The 21,046-nt window shown below is 43.7% G+C and overlaps 1 protein-coding gene across 1 annotated transcript; it reads right to left on the reverse strand.

Moving 5' to 3' along the window:
- Positions 1-1,994: 1,994 nt before the first annotated feature.
- Positions 1,995-20,627, reverse strand: METRNL (meteorin like, glial cell differentiation regulator). Its single transcript, XM_026861240.1, has 3 exons — positions 20,218-20,627; positions 3,679-3,738; positions 1,995-2,953 (listed from the first exon to the last, which is right to left on the reverse strand). The coding sequence occupies exons 1-3, from the start codon at positions 20,528-20,530 to the stop codon at positions 2,637-2,639; spliced, it is 690 nt and encodes a 229-aa protein (XP_026717041.1). The 5' UTR covers positions 20,531-20,627; the 3' UTR covers positions 1,995-2,636.
- Between the last annotated feature and the right edge of the window lie 419 nt (positions 20,628-21,046).

The following is a 21,046-nucleotide window of genomic DNA, read 5'->3' on the forward strand; positions in this document are numbered from 1 at the left end:
TGGGGTGGGGGGGGAGAAAATGTTGCAGAACAAGATCTTAATGCCATTTTGATTAAAGAACTGGGTTCTGAGCAAAGTTATTGCTCATCCAGCCACTCCCTCTGACACTCTTGTAATTGTAGGCGTGGAAGCACCATCGGTGTGATGGATACGTAGCAACTACAGAGCCCTCCAACACTGCGTCTCAGCAGTTTGTAGTGGAGCTGAGGCAGAGCAAAAATCAGCAAAAAATATTTCCTCTACTGCCAAGGATTTCCAGGGAGCTTACAGGACATAGACAGCTTCTCAGGGGAGAGCAAATCAGCAGGGAATGAGGCCAACAGCAGTGGAGGCGGGGGAAGGCAGACCTGCTCCTCCTTGGGTAGACAAAGAAAGGTACCAATTCAGTGCTTGGCTCCAAGTGTGGTTCAAAGGGTATTTTAAAAAAGAAGCATACAAACAATTTAAGTGCCATAAAAATCAAACTGCAGCCAAAGATGGAACTCCAGGGCCAAAGCCTCCCTGACAGTTTGCATTTTGCTAGCACTGTCCTCACAAATACTGGCTGAACATTTAATTCAGCCTCTTCGCCTTGCTCCCACAGACTCTCATAGGAAGAAGAGAGTGAGCAGGTTGGAGACAATTCCAGGAACATGTTGTTCTCCCCTCTTCATCCTGCCAGCAGCCACTTTGCACTGGAAAAACTCATGAAACACAAGAGGAGGAGAGGTTAGGTACAGGGCTTCTGAAATGCCCCCTCAGATGTACTCAGGAGTTACCTCAGTGCTAAATCACAGAATCATTTTTAAAAGCCTACAAAAGGCTGGTCTGAGATCCCTGAAAGTGGAAGCAATGCCACAGGAGAGGGGCTGGATCAGACTGAAGGCAAAGAACAAACCATTTCCCCCCTCCACTGGTCCTAGCCCATTTCTATTAAAACTCGAAGTTGGACAGGGGAACCTTAAACCATACAGAATAGGATGCTCATTTCGGTGCTTTGCTTTATAGGAGGCTGGAAGGCAGCCAGGGTCAAAGCAGCAGATAGATGGGTGCTAAATGGGGTTTAGAGGTCTTTGCAGAAGTAGTCACAGGCTTCTGGAGCCTCTTAGGATCATCTTAGCACACCTAAAAGAAACTCCCTTTCTCAACAGGCCTACAGAATGACTCTCGCTGAGAAAAGTCTACAGAAACACTTCCAGAGGGATTCTGGTCCCACTTCAGGCCAGTATCTTGGTACAACCCTGGGGGTTTTTAAACTCAATAAGCCTCACGGGACTCTGTTCCATCCATCCTAGAACTGCCTGAGAAGACCATCCTCCAAGTCGCTCCAGACACCCTGAGCCTCAGAAACAACAATTACATGAAGAAGATATGAGGGATGATGCAGAAAAAGTCACCAAGTGGAAACTTTTTCTTTAAAGAACCTGATGGCCTGAAGTAGAAGTTGGGACAGTAGAAATCACTGAAGAATGAACACAGGCAAGAGGTTAAAAATTCTTGTAAAAGTCCCATTAAAGTGATGCATTGCAGGTTACGGGGAATGACAAGGTGGGGGGAGCTCCTGTACCTCCCAAGGGACACTGCCAGCAAAAATGGCCCAACATTATTAAAGCACTTATTTTTAACAAGGTGGCCTGATCCTGTCCCCCAGGACTCCGCAGACCAGCATGAACGTCTGCCTCACACCAAGTTACCAGCCAGCACGATTAAAAGCTTCAAGCTAAACACGAAGGGGCAGGCAGCTCTTTGGAGTTGTTCCCAAAATAACCCCATAGGCATCAGAGAGGAGAACACTTAGAGCCTTTGCCTGGACACGTGTCTAAAAATCTCCAAAAATAGCTCCTGCTTCCCCTTTGAAAAACACTGCGGTTCCCAATGCCTCACAGGAACTCTGCTTCTGCTCAGAGAAGCCACAAAGTAAGTGAGCAGCCCAGAATTGATCTATGAGCACATCTGGACGAGCTGACATCAGCCTTATGGAGAAGGAAAAAAATAAAGATTTTAACCAGCATGTGTCAAATCCAGGGACCTTTATTCTCTGGAATGGAAAGAATTTGCCAGCCTGGACAAAAAATTGCAGGCAGTGATTGTACATTCTTTCAAATAAAAAAAAACAAAAAACCACACACACAAGAGTTTGGCTCCATAAATTTCTGTCATAAGAAACAACTTAGAATTGTACATCAAGCTTTTTACAAAGCGTCAATGTTAAGATGTTTTACCGTGCTCTATCACATTCTTGGCCATTTATACAGAATACACCATACCAAATGCTACATCAGCTTAAGACAGTTTTAAAAATTAGTATTAAAAAGATACAAAGGCATGTTGGCTTTCATTTGGGTTTTTTATTAAGACATGGGAGTTTTCTTTGTTTGTTTTCCTAAGGAAGTCACTAAAAAAATATAATAACTTAATTCATAAGGACAAGATTGGTTAAAAATCCAGCCTTGCTTGCTTGGCAGCCTTCTGAGCTCGTACCTCTGTTGCTTCCATTAGTCTAACAGCACCGCAGGCTGCAGACGTGTCCTGCGGGGTCTCAGCCTGAACTCCAGATCTGTCCATGCTCTCAGTTACAGTTTTTGTTCAGTTTTCACTGCGGCCAGGAAATATTCCCAGCTAAATTCTAAAAGCGATCTTCAGCCAAACAGGGGATTTCAGTCTGGGCCAATTTCACATGGGTTTAGCCCTTTGTCTTTTGCTTCTTTGTACATCCTTTGGAAGTCTTTAAAACGTGGGGCACAGCCTAACCTGGCCTCCCCAAAGTGCATGCGTCCCGTGAAAAGGAAGTCTCCATCTCCTGGTTTCACCCCGCACTCCAGCAGGGTCTTTATTTGTCCTCGCCAGTTCCCACTCTCCCCCGTGAGCTGAAAGACTTTACTCTTCTGCCTGTACAATTTGTTGACACCGACATGAATTATGGATTCTTGCTCTTCTGCCTGGTTCGTTACATCTTGAATGGAGCCTCTGATCACTGCAAATAGAAAAAGGGCGTAAGGAAGAGTTACCCAAAACCCTTCTGGAAGATCCAGGTCCAAACTCAGCCCCATGCAACCAGGCAGGCCAAGGGGAACCAATGTCACTACAGCAGCCTCAGTTTTGGTCCTTTGTTATTTTAAAAGTTTGTATCAGTAACCTCCAGCATATATTTGTATTTGTTACAGTTTATATTTGTAACCTGTCCAGCAAAGGCCACCCACATACTAAATTTAAACATAAAAATAATTACATCAGAAAAATAGCATCAGTTGTGATAAAGAGTTCTAACAACAAGATACATGCTTAATGCTCCCTGACAACATACTTTCTGTTCTTCAGCCATTAGATACCAGCTAATATTAACTGCCTCTTTAAAAAGGGAAGCATGGAGAATTATCAAAACTTTTGGTCTTGTGTCAACGATCCATTTTAGGGCAGCAAGTAAAGGCCTCTCCTATATGCACCCAAGCCTTTGAACTGTAGTTCCATTGTGGTTTCTGGGTTATTCTCTGTCTACCCTGAGGAAGTGCCAGCTGGGCACATGGCTCTGAGGTCCTTCACACCATGTCCTCCTCCCTCTCCCATGCACGCAGCCCCTTCAGACCACATTTACTGCTGGTGGAGGTTGCCAAACGTAAGCAGGTGTCCTTCGGTGTTTATGGATGTCACATTCAAGTGAGTCACCCCGGGGAGAAGGGATGGGGGGAAGCAACAACTCACCAAAATCACTAGTGCAGACAGCCAAGAGGACCTCTGTGTCACTGCACGGCCGGCAGGGAGCTGGAGAGAAAGGGTCAGAATTAGCAAAGGATTAGACGATAGAAAATAAATAAGCCAGTATATAAATTAACCAAAACCAGACACACACACACATACACACACACAACATGGGGACAAGTGGTTCAAAGATCTGCCAGGCATCAATAACACTACAAGAAATGGAAGCTAACACTAGCCCCTGTGAGATTTTTGTACTTAAGTAGGAATATGGATCTCTTCAATGCTCCTGCTGGGATACATTATCCAGCAAACACCCCACACACTCGCTGCACTTATGCAAAATACTTTTTGATACTGGGTGCATGTGCAGCCTGATCTGCTGTAAATTCAAAGCTCTCAGAAAGGCTTTGAAGATCATGTGCCTTTTAAACTGATGGCAAAGCTTCCTTCTTGCAATTTCTATCAAGTGTTGTTGGGCTATTTCACAAGCCATTTAGTCTATCACCACATCAAAGATCCAGGAGGTTTCAGAGAGGGGGAAGCAAAGAGGGGAGGGAAAAAAAAAAAACCCAGCGCATGTGTTAGAGGGCGTCGAGGCAAAGCGGAAACTCGAGCCTGTATCTGTTAGAGCTCAAGCAGCACAAAGACCATTTCCTCTGCTGCTGAAAACATTTGGATATCTGCACTAATCTAATCAATGCAAGAATGTGGCTCCTCTTTGTAGTCAGCCAGCTATTTCTGAGGAGAAGGTACTGTAGTTGCAGTACAGATGTTTCCATAATACCCTGTTGAGTTCAGGAATTTGCTTACTATCAGGGTCTGCCCTGCCCAGGGATGCTAATTAAGTCCGTCCACTAGCAGCCCAAGGATCAGAGCCCACGTCTTTCACTTGATGTCATTCTGAAGTGGCACTTACACATCAGTCAGAAAAATGAAAACCCATCAAGCGTGCTGCTCTGCCTGGATTAGTACAGGCAGACAACAGCAAAGCAGGGCTCACGCTGGAGACAAGGGGAAGCACTGGAGCTACAGCTTATTTCATCACACGGTCCACAATCAAACCCCAAGCTCAAGCTATCCCACTTCTCCCCACCCCTAAAAAAAAAAAAATAAAAAAATAAAAAAAATAAGTTTTTGAACCTCTACATCTGAAAACACTCAGTAGATTCCCAAAAAGTCACACCCTTCCTCTCACCCCCGCCAGCTTCCCGGAGAAGTTTATCCATTGCACTAAGAAGTAGATTTAAACTAGTCTAAACAACGGGTAGCTGGTGCCTACGACACTCGGCTATTAACCTTCCTCAGTTAGACGGCACAAGCCATTCTTTAACGTAAAACATGGCAAATCTCTTATTTTTTCCAGGGTCCCAGAAAGGCAGTGATCCAGAAAGAAGGATTATTGAACCAAATCCACCAGATTTACTGCAGTCAGATGATTAATACACAGTGTAACATGCTGTTTAATAGGATTAAAGAGAATGTAAAATGAACATTTCTGGGCAGGGGTATTTGAAGGAATAACTCAAGAAGGTTAAAAAGTTCCAAAAGAAGAGACAAGGAATAGGCAAAATAGTTTTATGGAAGCGTCTGGATCAATCAGGCATTTCTATTTAGTCCAGTCTGAATGCCTTCAGGGCCTTTAGAAACAAGTCAGCCTTTACCACCCTTCTTTCCCCCACATACCATTTCAGCTCTCTTTTTTTTGGAAAAGTTTTAAAGCTGCTTAATATCATGAGAAATACAGACCCAGCCAAAGCCTGGACATAACTGGAGTACTATAATAAATACAGTCTAAAGATATTTTAATTTTTAGACTCAAGAGATTTTGATTAGTGGCTAGACCAAGCACACAAGGTTCATCTGACAAAGAAAATTATTTTAGTGGCATAACATCCTACTATGGGGTCATTTCATTTGTGGCACATACCAAATTCATGCAGGGCAAATTCCCCTCTTTCTCCCTCTGCCCAAATCAGAACCCAAACTAGATCAACCAAACAGAGGGAACCTGCAAACCTGCATTAATTCTACAGCATTTTCACATGGACAGAAGCTCTAAAACAAAGCACAGCTGATGGACATCCTCAAAATCCACAGCTGAATTTCAGAAATTTTGTTCTGCAAGGATCTAATAATAAAAAGACATCTTGGCCTTTTTAAGTCTGAGTGAAAACAGTCTTGGTTTAGACCAGACATCTCTGTAGTTCATCCAACCCCATCAGAAAATTGAAAAAAACAAAATGACTAAGCCATTTTTGTTCTCAAAAGGAGTGCAACACAAGCAACAGCATTAAAGATGAAAAAAAAAAATACTTTAAAAGTGGTTCCTTCTATTTAAATAGACTGACACTATAATAAATCAAATTAACAAATCTCCACATATACACAGAATCAAATCATTTTAATTGAGGACTCTAGGCAAAATCCTGCATCCTTTTTGAATGCAAAAGGAAATTAAAAGCGCTCAGCATTGCTCACACTAGATCATTACTTAAAACCTACTTCAGATCCATGCTGACTCACAGCAGTTTGGTGGCATGCAAGCTCATTTAACAACCATTTACCACCACCCATCACTGCAATACCAGACATATGAAGAACAGAAATCCTCTTCTGTGGAACAACTCCCACATCTGTATTCACAGAGTATCAAATATATCTTGCAAGTGGCAAAAACAAGGTATGCAAGCACAGATGGGAAGCGAGTCCTGAAGGATTACTGCCGAAGTAAATGGACCATTAAAAAGCAAATAACATTCACTTGCTACAAACAAAGCTTCGTTCCTATACAGTCTCATAAAAGAAACAAAATCCTTAGGAGGAGGCAATGCCTACACTTTCTTTTTAAACACAGCCTTTAAGGAATCTGTGTGTTTATGCTACAAGTCAGTGATTTTAGCTGGAGTTCAGCACTCATTTACCCCAGGATCGGCAGCAGGTGTTTCCCTCCATCAGTAGTAAGTCGAACTACACACACCTCAGGCTAAAATGAAAAGCATCCTTATAACTGTAAAAAAAGAAAACAAAAAAAAAAGCACTGCACTCATGCACAGCAGGTGAAGATGCTCATTTTCTGGGGAAACAGGCCCGGTTACTAACCAAGACGGCTGTGTTTGCTGGATGCCCGACTCCCTGGGGATGTCTCGAGGGCTGCCCAGGTTCTTGCATCCAAAAGCAAGTCTATGAACTTGCAACAACAATAATATCAACGTCAGCTGCTCTAATTCCTTTAAACTCGATAAGCCAAAGAGCCTTAATTCATACAGCAGCAGGGGAAGAGTGGAAAGAGAAAAAAAAAAAAGAGAGAGAGAGAAAAGCAACGTTTTATTGAAGCCCTCTAAAGCCCAGATGCCTATAACTCAACTCCACCGCCGGTGGCATAAAGCCTGCATTGTGCACGTCGGCTGCCGACTCTCCTGGGAATGCCTTTGATGGATTTTGACAGTATCCTGACCTGAAGTAACCTGAAGCAGCCCTTTCCCTCCAACCCCCCCAGTCCAGTGCCTCCAAAGGCCTCTCTATTCACCTCCCCGCAGAGGGAGATGTAATTACATCATTCCTCACAAGCCAGCAGTCATGTCCCAGCTGCTTTGAGCGATTTGCCCTCTGAACCTGATGTTACTGAGGAGGACATGGCAATACTAACAATAGACTGCACTTGTTGGCCAACAGCTTTGTCAAACAAGTTCCTAGTCCTTTCCACAGGGAGGCAGGAACACTCAGGAAGATAGAGACACGTGCCCTGAGGAGATGCCATGAGCTCCAGACAGTCCCCAGCTCAGGCAGCACCAGGGAGTTGAGTTGTCTAGAAAGGATCTCCTCCAATACTGGGCATGGATGTAAGTGCACCTTCAGTGCTGCAATTTAGCATGAGTCTCCTCTGCCTCAGGAGCGTGGGTAGGTGTTGCCATCCTCTCTCAGCCCACACACAGAACTCCAGTCTTTCCTCCTTTGGTTTGCAATGTTTGCACACAACCCTTCTATCCTCTGAAAATAGAAGATGGGGGTTATTTGAAGGGCCACTGTCATGGTTTAGGATGACAGTTCCCTGCAGGACACAGTCAAAGTGAGACATGTTGGCTCTGGCTGCAGGCGTCACAGAAACCACATGAATGGGCTTCATCTTCTTTTGAAATATTTGTGTTTCAACAGCCACCCATGGGTCCAACTGACCTTACCTTACCCCAAAACCAACTTCCAACCCGTAAGTAAGAAGTCTCCTCTGTTTGTCCTGAATTTTCTCAACAGGCTCCACAACTTCATAGCTATCAAGAGAACCAGATGAACCAGGCTGCAGGTCTCTACACACTGTCCCAAAGCTCCACTTACGGAGCCCAAAAGACCTCCTCCATCCAGCTTACTTTCCTGGGTAGGCTCTGCTGAACATACATCACTGCTCTGACAGCACGCACAGGAAGAGAGACACCCTTTAAGCAGAAGTGAAAATGTTTAACACAAAGTAATTGCAGAAAACCACTTTACCGAGGAATACCCTTTGGTTTTATTAAGAAGCTTGTATACACGTGCAGTGTGGTAGAGGTGTGGATGATGGGGGAGGGAAACATATAGAGCTGGTTTATCTGCACTTCCAGTTTCCGTGGCATACATCACCCACACGTTAGTATTTCTGAATAATCCTTTGAAAAGCAATCAGACCTTTTAAGTATCAAAAGCTACTGAGGAGGCCCAGGAAGGGTCGGAGCATTATTTTCTGTTAGTTCTAGGTTTAAATATTTTGATTTAAACAAGTAGTCTTTTCTCTTGCATGCTCAGCAGAAGACATTCAAATGGGTCTTGTTGCAGACCAGGCTGATGTAAGCTAAACCAGCCTGCACTGCAGCACCTCAAGTCGTACCAGTGTGGGGCCACAGCAGACCTGTCTCCCAGATGAAAGCTCTCATCCTGACATCAACATTAGTTCATATGGACAGAAAAACCCCACCTACACCCTTCAAATTCTTGCTGGCAGCTCTGTAATTGCAACCGTACTGGAAAGGACATCATAGGATGAGTCTCCTTCCTGGAAACATGGAGTACAGACTTCCGAGAGCAGATTATAAAAATAGAAATGCGGTTTCTCCAATGATGGTGCATTTCTCGGTCATTTTTCTGAGTCCTGAGCAGAAATGACTATGTCTCAACTGATTACTGGATCAGTCATCTAGCTGGGAGACAAGAGTTTAAGGGCAAACATCATATGAGCAAGAAACAACAACAAAAAACATCTTGCCCTGATCCTGCTTTAACTAATTAAAAAGTAGAATAAATCCTTGTAATTATTTCTTCCTAGTTTGCCTAGGCTTCCTCTCTGAACAGGCAACACTTCTGCCATGAAACAAACCTCTCAGCTCATACCCCAAACAAAAAAACCTGCTACTTTGCAATAGAGGTGGACAAGAATTTGACAACCGTTCTGGTTTTACCAGGCTTTGACTGTCATGTCCTTTCTAGATATACCTTCAACCTTCCTCACCCCCTCAGAAAGCTCTTCCTGAGCAAGCCAAAATAACATTCAACCTCAAAACACTCACAACACCCACACTGAAGCACCATCTAAACTACATCAATGCATCTGCACGTCAGTGCATCTCAAATTTAAAATGAACACGCTAGCTGGGAGCTCAGGCCAGCAGAGCTGCATCCAGCACACCTGCATTTAACATAATACCTGCAGCCACTCAGAGAGGGAAAACATGGCCAGATGACACAGAGCATCTCCGCAGCTGGGCTGGAAGTTACTGACACCCAGGCACAACACACAGAGGAGCTCTCTCATCACTCTTTTGTTTTACAAGGTTTTCCTGTCTTTGGATGGGATAGGATTACATGGCTTTCTGCAAGCACTGCACTTTTTTCAGTGTGTCAGTAGGAAAACGCCAAGTCAGGGAGCAAACACAAGAGTTGGACTTGTGCTACTCCCATCCCCCTGGCTCAATGAGCCTCAGACTTGGGATCCAAAGCAATTGTGATTCTTTGATGAATAGAAGGTTAATGCTATAAATAATATATTGAGAGTTTAATGCTCTTCTGACGGAAGAAAAAAAATCATCCAGATATTTGATGGAAAGTTAATCTGAGCCCCTGCGCCCAGAAAAGGCAGCTCAGAATAAGGACCATGAGCAAAGACACAAAACTCAGACTCCCTTCTTCTACAGCCAAAACACAGCCAAGATTTGGTACAGGACAAAATGGTGACTCAGCAGGTGACCAAAATCATGATGCTGCAATGGACATTCTCCCCTGACTTCTTTAAGTGAAGCAGGGATATTAGTGATTTTACCTCTGCAGAAAAGAAAGTATCAATTCCACTTCCTTGCCTTAGCTAGTTTCTAACATTCAGTTCAACTTGCACATATGTACAAGTTTCCAGAAGTAACTTGGAAAATATAGACACTGGCCAAGAACAATTTAAACCTGCAAATAAGTTTAATGAAATGCAGACTTTCATATGCTGTGGCACGGATTGTGCCAAGAGAATTGAGTTAATACCACTTCCTTCCTGCAAAGAAGGAATAAAAAAAGCATATTGTAAACCTCACCATTAGAGATGTGATGACCTTTGTGTTCTGAGAAACGTTAGGACAAGAGAGCATAAACCAGAAATTTATCTTTTCACAGAAATGTCTTCCAAGAGGGTATTAAAGTCCTTAAGTACCAAAGACGACTATTTATGTAAACAGTATGAGGAAGAGATTTGGTACTAGACAAACTCCATTTGCAACAGCTTTCAAAATGAAACTTGGCTCAGCAGCTACAGAGCACGTAAGGATCCTCTGGGATTGCAGAGTCAATGCCTTTTTGCTGTTCCAAGACGAAGCACCCATTCTAACAAATGAGCTGAAAGGTCAGCTAGAAACACAAACTGCCATTTGTGGTGGTTTTTTTTAAAGGGGGTGGGGGGTGGGAATGCAGAGCAGTTTTTATTCAAACAGCATTAAACACTACTAAACTCCACCTCCAGGCCCATGCACAAGTTACATCAACCCAGGAGAAATTATGAGGAGTGTCATATCTTTGAGACACTTCTTTCTGTCCCACCTCCTCTGGGCTGCTTATTGCTCCAACAGGAAAAAATAATGCCTGTCCCAAACACCATCTCCCTCCCTTCCCTGCCTCCCTCCCGCCGTACGCAGCCAACAGGTGCGGTTCAGTCTCCAGCGCTCCCCCGGCCTCTCCACGCTCTTGATCCCAGGGCACGTCCAAAGAGCAGTGCTGGGCTCTGGGCTCCCACGCTGCCGTGGCGAACCTCAGTGCTGGGCTGGGCAGCGACGGAATGGGGACAGGATCAGTGCCAGCTCCCAGCCAAGCTCCTACACTTACCCATTGCATCACCAGCCCTACAAAAATCCTCAGTTACAGTCAAGTCTGCAACGTATCATGTCCAAAGAGCCCTACCACCCAGCAGATCAGATTTTCAGTTAAATTCCTTCTGCCTGAATTGCAGCAGAAGAGAGAGCCCAGCAAACAAGAAGTGCCTCTGCAACTGTACTAGTCCACATTTCTGTGCAAGCAGCATTCTCACTTTCTCTCACTTTCTCACTCCCCCTTCCTAATTGCAATTAAAGAGAAAAGCAGGCAGCAAGCTAACTGCTGGGAATTTCTCCTGATGTATGTGCACAAGACACCAATATAAAGACATAAAAAATATTTATTTGTTTATCTCACAGAAAATACCTCTCTTCCTCAAACCCACCGCTGCTGCCCAATGGGGATCGATTAGGAACGGGAAGCACTGGGCAGGTGCAAGGATGAACAAGTTGTTGGAAGTCAGAGGTGTCTCGGGATGGTCAAGGGACTGCTCCTGTCTCCTCCAGCCTTGCAGGTGAGCAAGGACTGGGGCAGGGGCTCTCTCCTGCCTGCCTCACGAAAGCCCCTCAGCACAGGCACCGCAGCACTGCGCCTCCACACTGTTCATCTACCACCCAGCAGCACAGAGGACCAAAGCAAATACTTCTACCAACTCAAAACCCACAAGGATTTATGGCGTGGCTCATCCTCTCCTACAGTTCACTAAGAAAATATTTCTTTTTAATTCTAAAGAAAATGTCCTTCCAACGCCTTGTAAAAGCACACACTGATCTAGGAAAATATGAAATTATAAAGAAAGTTTTGATGTCTTGTTTGGTTTTTGTCTCTGATCACTAACAAAACACTCAGCTGAGATGTCACGCAGTGCTTGAGAGGCAAAAAATGAAGTAAGGTGTTTTTTACTCCCATGCCCTGGGGAAGCTGTGCAGCCAGGCACACGGAGCCGGAGCTTCCCTCTGCTCCTGCCAGCACTATAGGAAAGGCTGGAGCCAGCACCTACTACCAGGCTGGACACCCGCCAGGAACGCAAAGCCTTCCCTCCCTCCCCATCACCCTCCTCTTCAGTATGGTCCATTAATGCCTCCTACGAAGCAGGGGAATAGAATTAAGTAACAAGTGGCTAGTTAAAGTTAAACCCTGAAAGTGGAGTAATGACAGATCAAAGATTAAGTGAGTCTTAAAAACAAAACAAAACAAAAAAAAGTAAAAAAAAAAAGTAGCATATGAGCACTCACATCCACACAGGTCCTTCTCCTTCCTATTTCTAGAAATCAAATTCTTTTTGGTATGTGGGAGAGCTCTGCAGGAACAAGGCCAGCTTTAATTTTAAAACCATGATTATTTGATCAGCCTGCTCTTGAGGAGGACTGTGGAAGGGCTACATATCATGCAGTGTGATCTTCAATGTTATAACACTGTTCAGTTAACCCAAAGAAAAGTTACTAAAGGTTTCCCATTTTTAACAGGAAAAGCTTTAAGGTATATACGTTTTTTTGTACTTAACTGCTCATATTTCTTTGTCATATTAAGATCATTCAAGGGTTCTACATACGCCTGAACTTTTTCCTTTTTTGCCTTAAATTTCTCACATCCACTTATACATAGAAGTAGTGTAAAGCCACTAACAGTTCTGGTGGGGCAGAGGTGCATCCTAGGCAAACAGAAAAAATCCGGTGCGGGGCGGGGGGCAGTTAAGGTGACGGAAAGCCAGGCCAGGCTCCATGTGCATCTCCCAGCACCAGTGATCACAAGTCTCCCACTAGCAGGGCTCTGACCCAGAAAGGACACAGGCACACACCAGAGCTCATGCCTGTGCAGGAGTCAGTGCCCAAACCCTATACACTAGTCAGAGCAGTGCAGAAAGATACCCAAGGAGGTACCCATACAAAAAAATCCTTCCAAAATTTGAATCATCATCAGAAGCTACTGCTGGATCAAAGCTGCGTGTCATATGGCGGCAGCTTTTTTGACCCAGCATTAAACCTCCCAAGGTCAGACTTAGCATATCACAGCTTTGGGTCCAGGGTTGCTTCCAGGTATCTGTGCAATATTATGGTGTGTATTTTCTGGCATTTACAGCAGATTAAGGCAAAAGATATTTTGTGTCATGCAAATCAAGGCCCTAACACAGGAAAAGTTTGGCCCATGTTTCAGTAAGTTTATTTCTCCAGGAAGGTGGGGGGGCGGGAAGAGGAATGCAGTTCCCCCGCCCTCCCATCCCTTCTTTAACTACAGCCTCAGGAATTAGCAAACTCAACAGTTTTGCAGAGCAAGCACAGAGCATTATTAAAGACTGCCAAGCAACTCCGTTGGATTGCAAATCTGTTTGTGGGACTATCTTCTGCAATACATAAAGGTCAGAGCAAAGCAGAGCCCCAGCTGCCCAGACAATACACCTGACTGCTTATTGGTTTTGACTGCCCACTGAGTTGAGAAATAAGCTAACGGCATTCGTGGCCAGTCTAGCAAAAATAAGCTATTTTCTTACCCCCTCTCCCCTGCAGCTGTGTATTTATCATTGCAGCTCCATTGTCACCTCCTCTGCCCACTGCAAAACCAACTACTGTCCTGACAACATCAAAGCACAAGCAGGGCCAGAGGAGACTGCTGTCAAACTCATTTTCTTGCGGGAAGGAAAGATTAAAATAGGGCATCCCTCTGATTTTTTGTTTTGTTTTGTTTTTTTCAGGTGAAGACTTCTCAGTTCAACATTTTTGACCTTATGGAGGCTCTGATCCCCCAAAAGTCACCCTTGCTCAGTTTAGGAACACATAAGAGCATGTGCGTTCCCTGAGCATCAGAACTGCACTTTGAAATCATTTCACACAGGAAGAAACTGAAAAACTTGCAAACTCTCCCCCCTCCCCCCAGTCAATCATTCACTCCAAACCTGACCACTTTAGGCACATGAATAATTAGAGCAGGTTTCTACCTCCGGAGTTGATCACGCTGTTATACAGCAGCCAGCCTGATCAATTTAGATGTTGATCCATGACATCCAGATGCCCTCAAAAACTAGCTTAAAAGCTGCTTTTTCAAAGACATATAGGGTTAGGGAATGCTGTTTATTCTTTTGTAAGATGTTTTGTGTCTAGCTTTGGGAAAAAACATGAAAGTTACTATGGAAAACCTTCCTGCAAGGAGGGTGAGCACACAAAAAACTATTCAGAAAATAATGTATCCTACAGCAGGAGTGTCAAAATGGTCCCTTACGAGGCCAATAATTGAAGTGAATTTTGACAACTGCTGTCCTTTTAGCATATAGAACCAGTGAGCCTACCTTATGCGCCACCCAGACAGCTACTCAGACTTATAGAACAGATCCCTTGACTTTGCTTTGCTGCTCACTGTGAATTTTGCCTGCAAATCCTGATGGGAGGAGCACGATATCCATTCTGTTCTTCTGTGCAAATCAAACCAGACCACGTTCAGATTTGTTTTTTTCCCCTAACACTGCTTAACCCCAAGAGTATGAGAGTCTTATCCTATGTAGAAAACTGGGGGGGGGGGGGGCCGCGCAAAAAGACAAAGGAAGCCATTTTTCTCATCTCGTGGGCTGTACTGGAATATACAGCCCTGCCAACCCTGCAGCACACAGCACTGCTCCCACCCCTGCCACGCAGCGCGGTGCCAACTTCGCAGAGGGTCACAATGACTCAAGCAGAACCTGTACTAAGTGTAAAGGTCATGAGGACTTTCAATTTAAGTGTTCCAAGTGCCTCTTTCCATCACCTCTTGTGCTCGCGGCAGCGATGAGCAAAGTGGTGACCGACCACGATTTCCATATACCCTGGCAGGGAGTGGGCACGCCAGCCACAGCTTCCTCCTCACCAGCCTCTGAGACAAAAAGCAAAAATGTTTCTACTCCGACAAGAAGTGAAAAATACACCAGCATATCTGCTTCTTCAGGTTACAAAGCTTAGTGGTGCATTCAGCTTCCAAGAAAGAAAGAAAAGAAAAAAAAAAAAAAGATACTTGGGAGCAACCAGAGGAAAGCTTGAGATGAGGAGCCTACGTGCTGCGATGACAACAGTGCTCTGGTAGCATACCTGCAGAGACGTGGCAGATTGGTGCCCCACCTCCGCCAAACCCAAACTGCATTAAAGATCAGAAGTTAAGAGGGGTGCTTCAAAAGGCCGTTTGCTAGTAGAAACACTGGCATAGCCCAGATACCTGTGAGCTTTCTTAATTTCCAATCTGTTTTCTCGGGCTAGTGAATTAACTAACAGCATAGAGGAAATAGCTGAATACTGTTCTTAATTAGTTAACTAGATTTATCCGGTTCTATCTTGTTTTTCAAATACCCACTTGAGTGCTGTACCTCCTATCTATTAATATTCTCAGCCAGGTACCCAGCATTAATAAAGAAAATGTATAAAACAGTTACTAGAACCTGCACTAAGTCAGTAGATGCCATCAAGATAAAGGGACATTTTTGTTAAAGTTTGACTTCTTCACTACACAAAAACTAGTGGGTAATGAAAGGGCTTTCAATTTCCCTCCTGAGCTCTAACAATCAAATTACAGAGATCCCCATGAGTGTGGAATGGGAAAAGCAAACTACACAGCTTACATAAAGTTGGATCCAGATCTTGGATGTGAGATCCCTGAAACACAGACTTTAGGTAACAAAATAGAAGTTGTTTGGTGAGAGCGGGGAAAGAAGATTGAGCTTCCTCTCCAAAATGCTTGGTCAAGCCTACAGATTCATGTTTCAGACTAGTTGAGCAGAAGCTGAAGAACTTAAAGCAAATGACTCTCAAGGGACCTTCACAATTTTCATAGGAATTGAATCCAAGCCGCTTGCTGCAGTGCAAGGCAGACCTAGACCAAGCACACTCCATTATAGCCCAGCAGCTCACGTGGGTCATCACCTTCAGAAAACTTCTAGGAACTATATGGCCAAACAACACTTTCACCAAAACCTCCATCGACTTGTCAGTATAGGCAGTATAGCAAAGACCCAGACTATTTTCTTGCAGCACAAGCAGAAAAGATTAGAATCAACATAATTCAACAACTCAAACAAGTTCTGCCGCTTCTTAAATGGCCTTGGGCCAAAATGTCACAGTGCCTCAGTTCCTCAGCTGGGCCCTACTGCAAGCATGAGCTGAAGTTAATGGACCATCAGTGTGGATGGGAATTACACAGTGGTCCAATCCAAACCCTAATCTGAAATCAAAAGCACTTTCAGTCACCCATCACTTTGGGTATCATGAGAGGAATGTGCCCATTAAGATGTCTGAATTGTCAAGGTGACCCTTCTTAGGGACTACTCACATAAAATAGTGACAAACGCTGTAACATGCTTGCCTTCACTCCTCTTTCCAGTTTAAAAAACTACAAACTCCCAGAAATGTGCTTTTTTGCTTGTTACCATCACAGTAAAAGCATTCCCATACCAAACTTCAGCAATCTGAATCAACACCTATCAGTATACTACAAATACTTCCTACAGTTAAGAAAGTCTTAAGAGGACGTGATAAGGCAGGCTGAGAGCCAAGGAAAGGTTTAAACCCCCAAAATCTGGAAAACTGTAAAACTGCACTGTGTCATTCAACCTTCCCCAGAAAAGGGAAATTCAGAACCTGTGTGTGTTTTCTACTGAATTATTTGTTAGACTCTGATTAAGTGGGAAAGAATGACTGTAAACTAATAAAACTTGAGGTTTTCTAATTAAACCACAGGCACCCCGCCAAGCATTGTTGATTTGTTGATGCACCCTGCAATGTCAGGACTCTGAGGACACAACAGGTCATTAAAGTATTAAACAGATGAGTTATACTCTTTAATCAGAGCTGGGATGCCAGGTTAGGAAGAGAGAGTAAACTCAAGGGCAGAGTACAATAATTATCACCAGGAAACAAACACACCGATTAGGGAAAGTGGAGAGAAGTTGTTAGCAAGCAGTTATTGCACAAGGAAAGGGCTAGATTACTGTGCCCCACACCTGGGTCTTTTATGATAGTCATCTCCCCCACTCTGCAGTCGCTAGAAAATAATGCAATATTGGTGACTTTGGGTCTTTCGCCATCAGACGAAGCGCTGGAGCGCTGAGCAAGCCCAGGAAGCGCGTGGGCTTCCTCTGCCCAGCTCTGCCAGCACATCTCAGCCCCATCTGCAGCAGCATCACACATCTTTGTCATCTCTTCCCACATACTGCCAGCTCTGCTGAACTCTGAAAACTGCAACTCAGAAAGGAGCAGGCTCGTTTTTACAGCACGCAACAGCCAAAACGCTGTAAGCCACGTTTGTGACCAAGGGACAGAAGTATGCTTGGAGAGAAATGCTGAACCTTAAATCCAGTTTTCAGCTCCTTTAAGGTCAGCATTTGCCTCTGGCTTGAGCCTCCTGTCCAAAGAAGCCACCAGTGATTTCAGGCAACTGACTGTAAACTTCCCCTCCAAATGAACAGCTCACTAAAGGGTATTTCTTTGGAGGTTTCACAGAAAAACTAGAAACAGCTCCAGAAGAAAGGAGGTCCACGAACTGCAAAGAGCCCCAAATATATTGCTCTATAGAAGCCCCACAAGGCAGCTATTTGGCAGTTTCCCCAGACATATAGATATTTATAGGAGAATAAAAGTGCTCATCTGACTGAGTAGTGGAAAGAGTCATGTATGGCATTTTCATCGTGTTTTCACCCCCCCACACACCCCTCCCCAGAGTCTAGGGATCCAAAAAAAGGCAAGAAAAATAATTTAAAATACAATAGAGATCCCTAGTTTGCCCTGAAGGCTCTGCTGATGAACTATTAAAGAGCTTCTTCTGTCCAAACAAGACACTTGGTGCGTGAAGCAGATAGCCTCGAACATTGTTTTATAAGACAGCAAAGAAATTCAACCAGTGTCTGTTACAGCTGAAAATACAGCAGTCACAGAAAAAGTGATTTAATATGCCTATCAAAGAGGAAGGCTGTAATTGGATTCAGTCCTCAGCTTGACTTCTGAAAGTCTCTGAAAAAAAACCTCCCATCAGCTTTAAAAATCTCCAAGACTTTATGTGGAACGAAGAGCACTTAGTTCTAAAAACACAGCAGTTTGTGCCGGCTTGTGATGTTTAAAGTATGCCAGCAGCGAGTCCTCTTCGTTTTAACAAAGCTCAGGAAAAAAAACATATCTATGTGCAAACTAAAAACACCAGTGATAAACGGTATTTGTCACATATTACTTTACTATATGCAAAAGCAATTTCAACTTTTTTTGGGGGGGTAAAAAAAAAAAAAAGTATGGGGCTTTACTTTGTAAGTTTAAGTGACTTTTCACTAGCCTGCCTGTGCCTCCATCCTGACAGACTGTCAAAGAAAGAAGCACTGAATCTGGGAACATTCTCCAAATAACTGATTAAACAATGTATTTAATGTCTTCTGCAATGGAATTTTACTACATAGCTAACATTCTGCACAGCATATTCATCTCTCCAGAAATGATCTTACTGGGAAAACAGCTCTGCAGCAGATACCCTACTTCTTTTGCAGCACTTGTAAAACGTAGAAGCAGGGAATTCTGCCTCAAATGCAGAACCCTCGCTATTAAGCTGAAAGTTGCATACACGGCAAGAGTAAAGAAGGCAACTTGAATATTTTAATATTTGCGTTTATAGTTCTTTTGTTTTAATGGCAAACACGCCATCTATCAGTTATTGGGGTTACTGCATTAGCCCTCAGCCAACTACGTCTTGCTGAGTTAAGAACTGTTCATCTCAGTCCAGCTAAGATCTGTACAACAACAACAACAAAAAAGCCCCATCTGAATTGGCGTGCCAACACCTAAACGCTAGCAGGGTGGCGAGTGTGCACAAATATACAAACATATAAATCCAGAGTCCTGTTGTAGAAGGGGGCCAGGGGAGAGGATGGGACTCAAGTTCTGCAATCCCTTACCCCAAAAAAGGAGGAGGGATGCAATGTGCAGAAGATACAGCTGCAGTTTACTTAGCCACACCACCGCTTATCGAGTAGCATCTCAGGCAAAGCATATGGCATCACTACCGCAAAATCTAGACAGCCTACGTAAGGTCTTGGGCTCACTTTACATCGGGTTTTACTCTGGGCCAAGTCATCTCACGTGAGCTGTGGGGACGCCGCTCCCCTACTGCGGGGCTGCCTTCACTGCCTACCATTTCAAAGCAGAAATCTGGTCACCATCATGGTCTCCCCACTTGAAATATCTAAACCTTGAAACTTCCCTAATCATCTGGGACAAACTACCCTAGATCTGCTCTTCCTCAGGCTATTCTGGGAATGTCCCCTCCTTAGTTTCAGGGATAAAAGCTAGAGGCAATTCTGAATAGAGGAGATGCATGAACCAGATACCGCCTATTTAAAGAGAATTTCCCCTTCCCCCGTCATCCTCCACAAATGCTAGTTTTTCTTCTCCTCAAACTGTCTAATTGATTAGCATAATTAGGTTACACCTAGAGCTATAGTTCCCAAATGGTATTTAACTTGCTATTTAGTATCAGACTTTACAGGCTTGTAAGCTCTTTCAGTGTGTCCACTCCCCCTTCCTACAAGCTTTTCGTTGGCATAAAATTCCTCCTCCGTACAAAACTTGCTTTTCATAATGGTTGAGAGAGAAGACAACACTGGCACTGTAAAAGTATTGTCATGGTGTTGAAGAGCTCTGCCATGGCACAGTAATGCTCAAGAGAGTGTAATAAGCAGAGCTGAGGAAGGAACACACCATTTTCCTTGTTTAAAAAAAAAAAAAAAAAATTTTTAAAAAAAAAAAAAAAAAAAAAAAAAAGCAGCAATAATTAGGTCAGCAAGTAGCAGTAGTTTCAGAGGAAAAAAAAAAACCCACACGGAAAAGGAGTTCTTCCTTGTTTAAATGTTTATTATTCAAAACATGCAGTGGAGCCTTAAAAACTGAGTAAAAAAGTAGTTAGAAAACTGTTACAGCAAGGCTCGGAAGCCCAGTTCACACTGGAGTTCACTGTAGGGTAAAGCCAGCTCCTCTGATTCACCCCACGCCTGCAAGGGGGGAATCGTTCACAATGTAGCCCTTAACAAATCATTTGGAATTCAGCCGATGCTACCAGCTTCCAAAAAATAACAACAAAAAAAAAAACAGAAAAAAAAAATCAATTCTTCTGCAATAGCCTGTTTATAAAACATGTCCTTAAAAGCACATGAAATTCAGACCCAACCACTTTCCCACTCACTCACTCTGCCATCTGTTATGCATCCAGTACAGTACGTGAAAATATGACCAATATCCCAGAACTCACCAGAAACTGTGTGCAAATCAGATGCTATCCCCTTGTTCATCAATTCGTACTGGAAGCCTGTAATCTTCCTGCTAATGTCCTGCTGAGGAGTGGCCTCAATAAACAGGCCCCCCTGATCATAGCCAAAGCAATATACTTTACTGGGGCTGCGATCTCCATCTCGGACCAAGAGTTTCAGTTCTCCAGTTTTTTCCAAATAAATATTTGCTCCTGCAGAGTCCTTGAAGGGCTTTATGCAAACAGTCAAACGTTTGTAAGAGGCAGGTGAAGTATTGGGTCGCAGGTTGACTATGAGTGCCCCCGTGGGATACATCCACTCTATCGACCCTTCCGAACAGCGGAGGTAGACCTGTTCAACATCCTTCCTGTGAGACTCGTGAGTTAAGCCACTGAGGGAAGAAAGAAAGAGAAAGTTAGTGAAATGACAGAGCTAGTAAGATGACTGTCATAACCTCAAACCTTCAAAGACCCACATCAACAAATGCAGGAAACCTATAACAGTATTGAGTATTAGCCCATCCAGCTCAGCAGTGGTCAGAAGTGCTTGTCTCTTACAAGACTTAAAATTTTCCCATAATATTAAGGTTGCAATCACCTCCCAAAATAAAAAGTCAAACCACTAGTAATTGACTTCAAAATTAAATAGGATATAAGCACATGATCAAAAGCAAATAAATTACTACAGCCTCAGTTACTGCCCATCAGCTGAGCTGCGGCAAATGACTTGGCACATACTAAGTAAAACACGTACGCTTGAACTCCCTTCCTGGTGGCTTAAACCAGCACGTTCTCCAGCTTCGCAGATTGGACTCCTCCTTTTCCACCCACC

Source organism: Athene cunicularia (assembly GCF_003259725.1).
Source record: "Athene cunicularia isolate RWA chromosome 18 unlocalized genomic scaffold, athCun1 chr18_part1, whole genome shotgun sequence".
Taxonomy (NCBI): domain Eukaryota; kingdom Metazoa; phylum Chordata; class Aves; order Strigiformes; family Strigidae; genus Athene; species Athene cunicularia.

What these genes read in the sequence shown, in the direction of transcription:
- METRNL (XM_026861240.1), bottom strand. Translation starts at nt 20,530, where the DNA reads ATGTATCCCACGGGGGCACTCATAGTCAACCTGCGACCCAATACTTCA. An exon ending in TGATTTGCACACAGTTTCTG is followed by an intron (nt 3,739 to 20,217) that starts GTGAGTTCTGGG and finishes CTTTCTCTCCAG; the next exon opens with CTCCCTGCCGGCCGTGCAGT. An exon ending in TGTCTGCACTAGTGATTTTG is followed by an intron (nt 2,954 to 3,678) that starts GTGAGTTGTTGC and finishes TTCTATTTGCAG; the next exon opens with TGATCAGAGGCTCCATTCAA.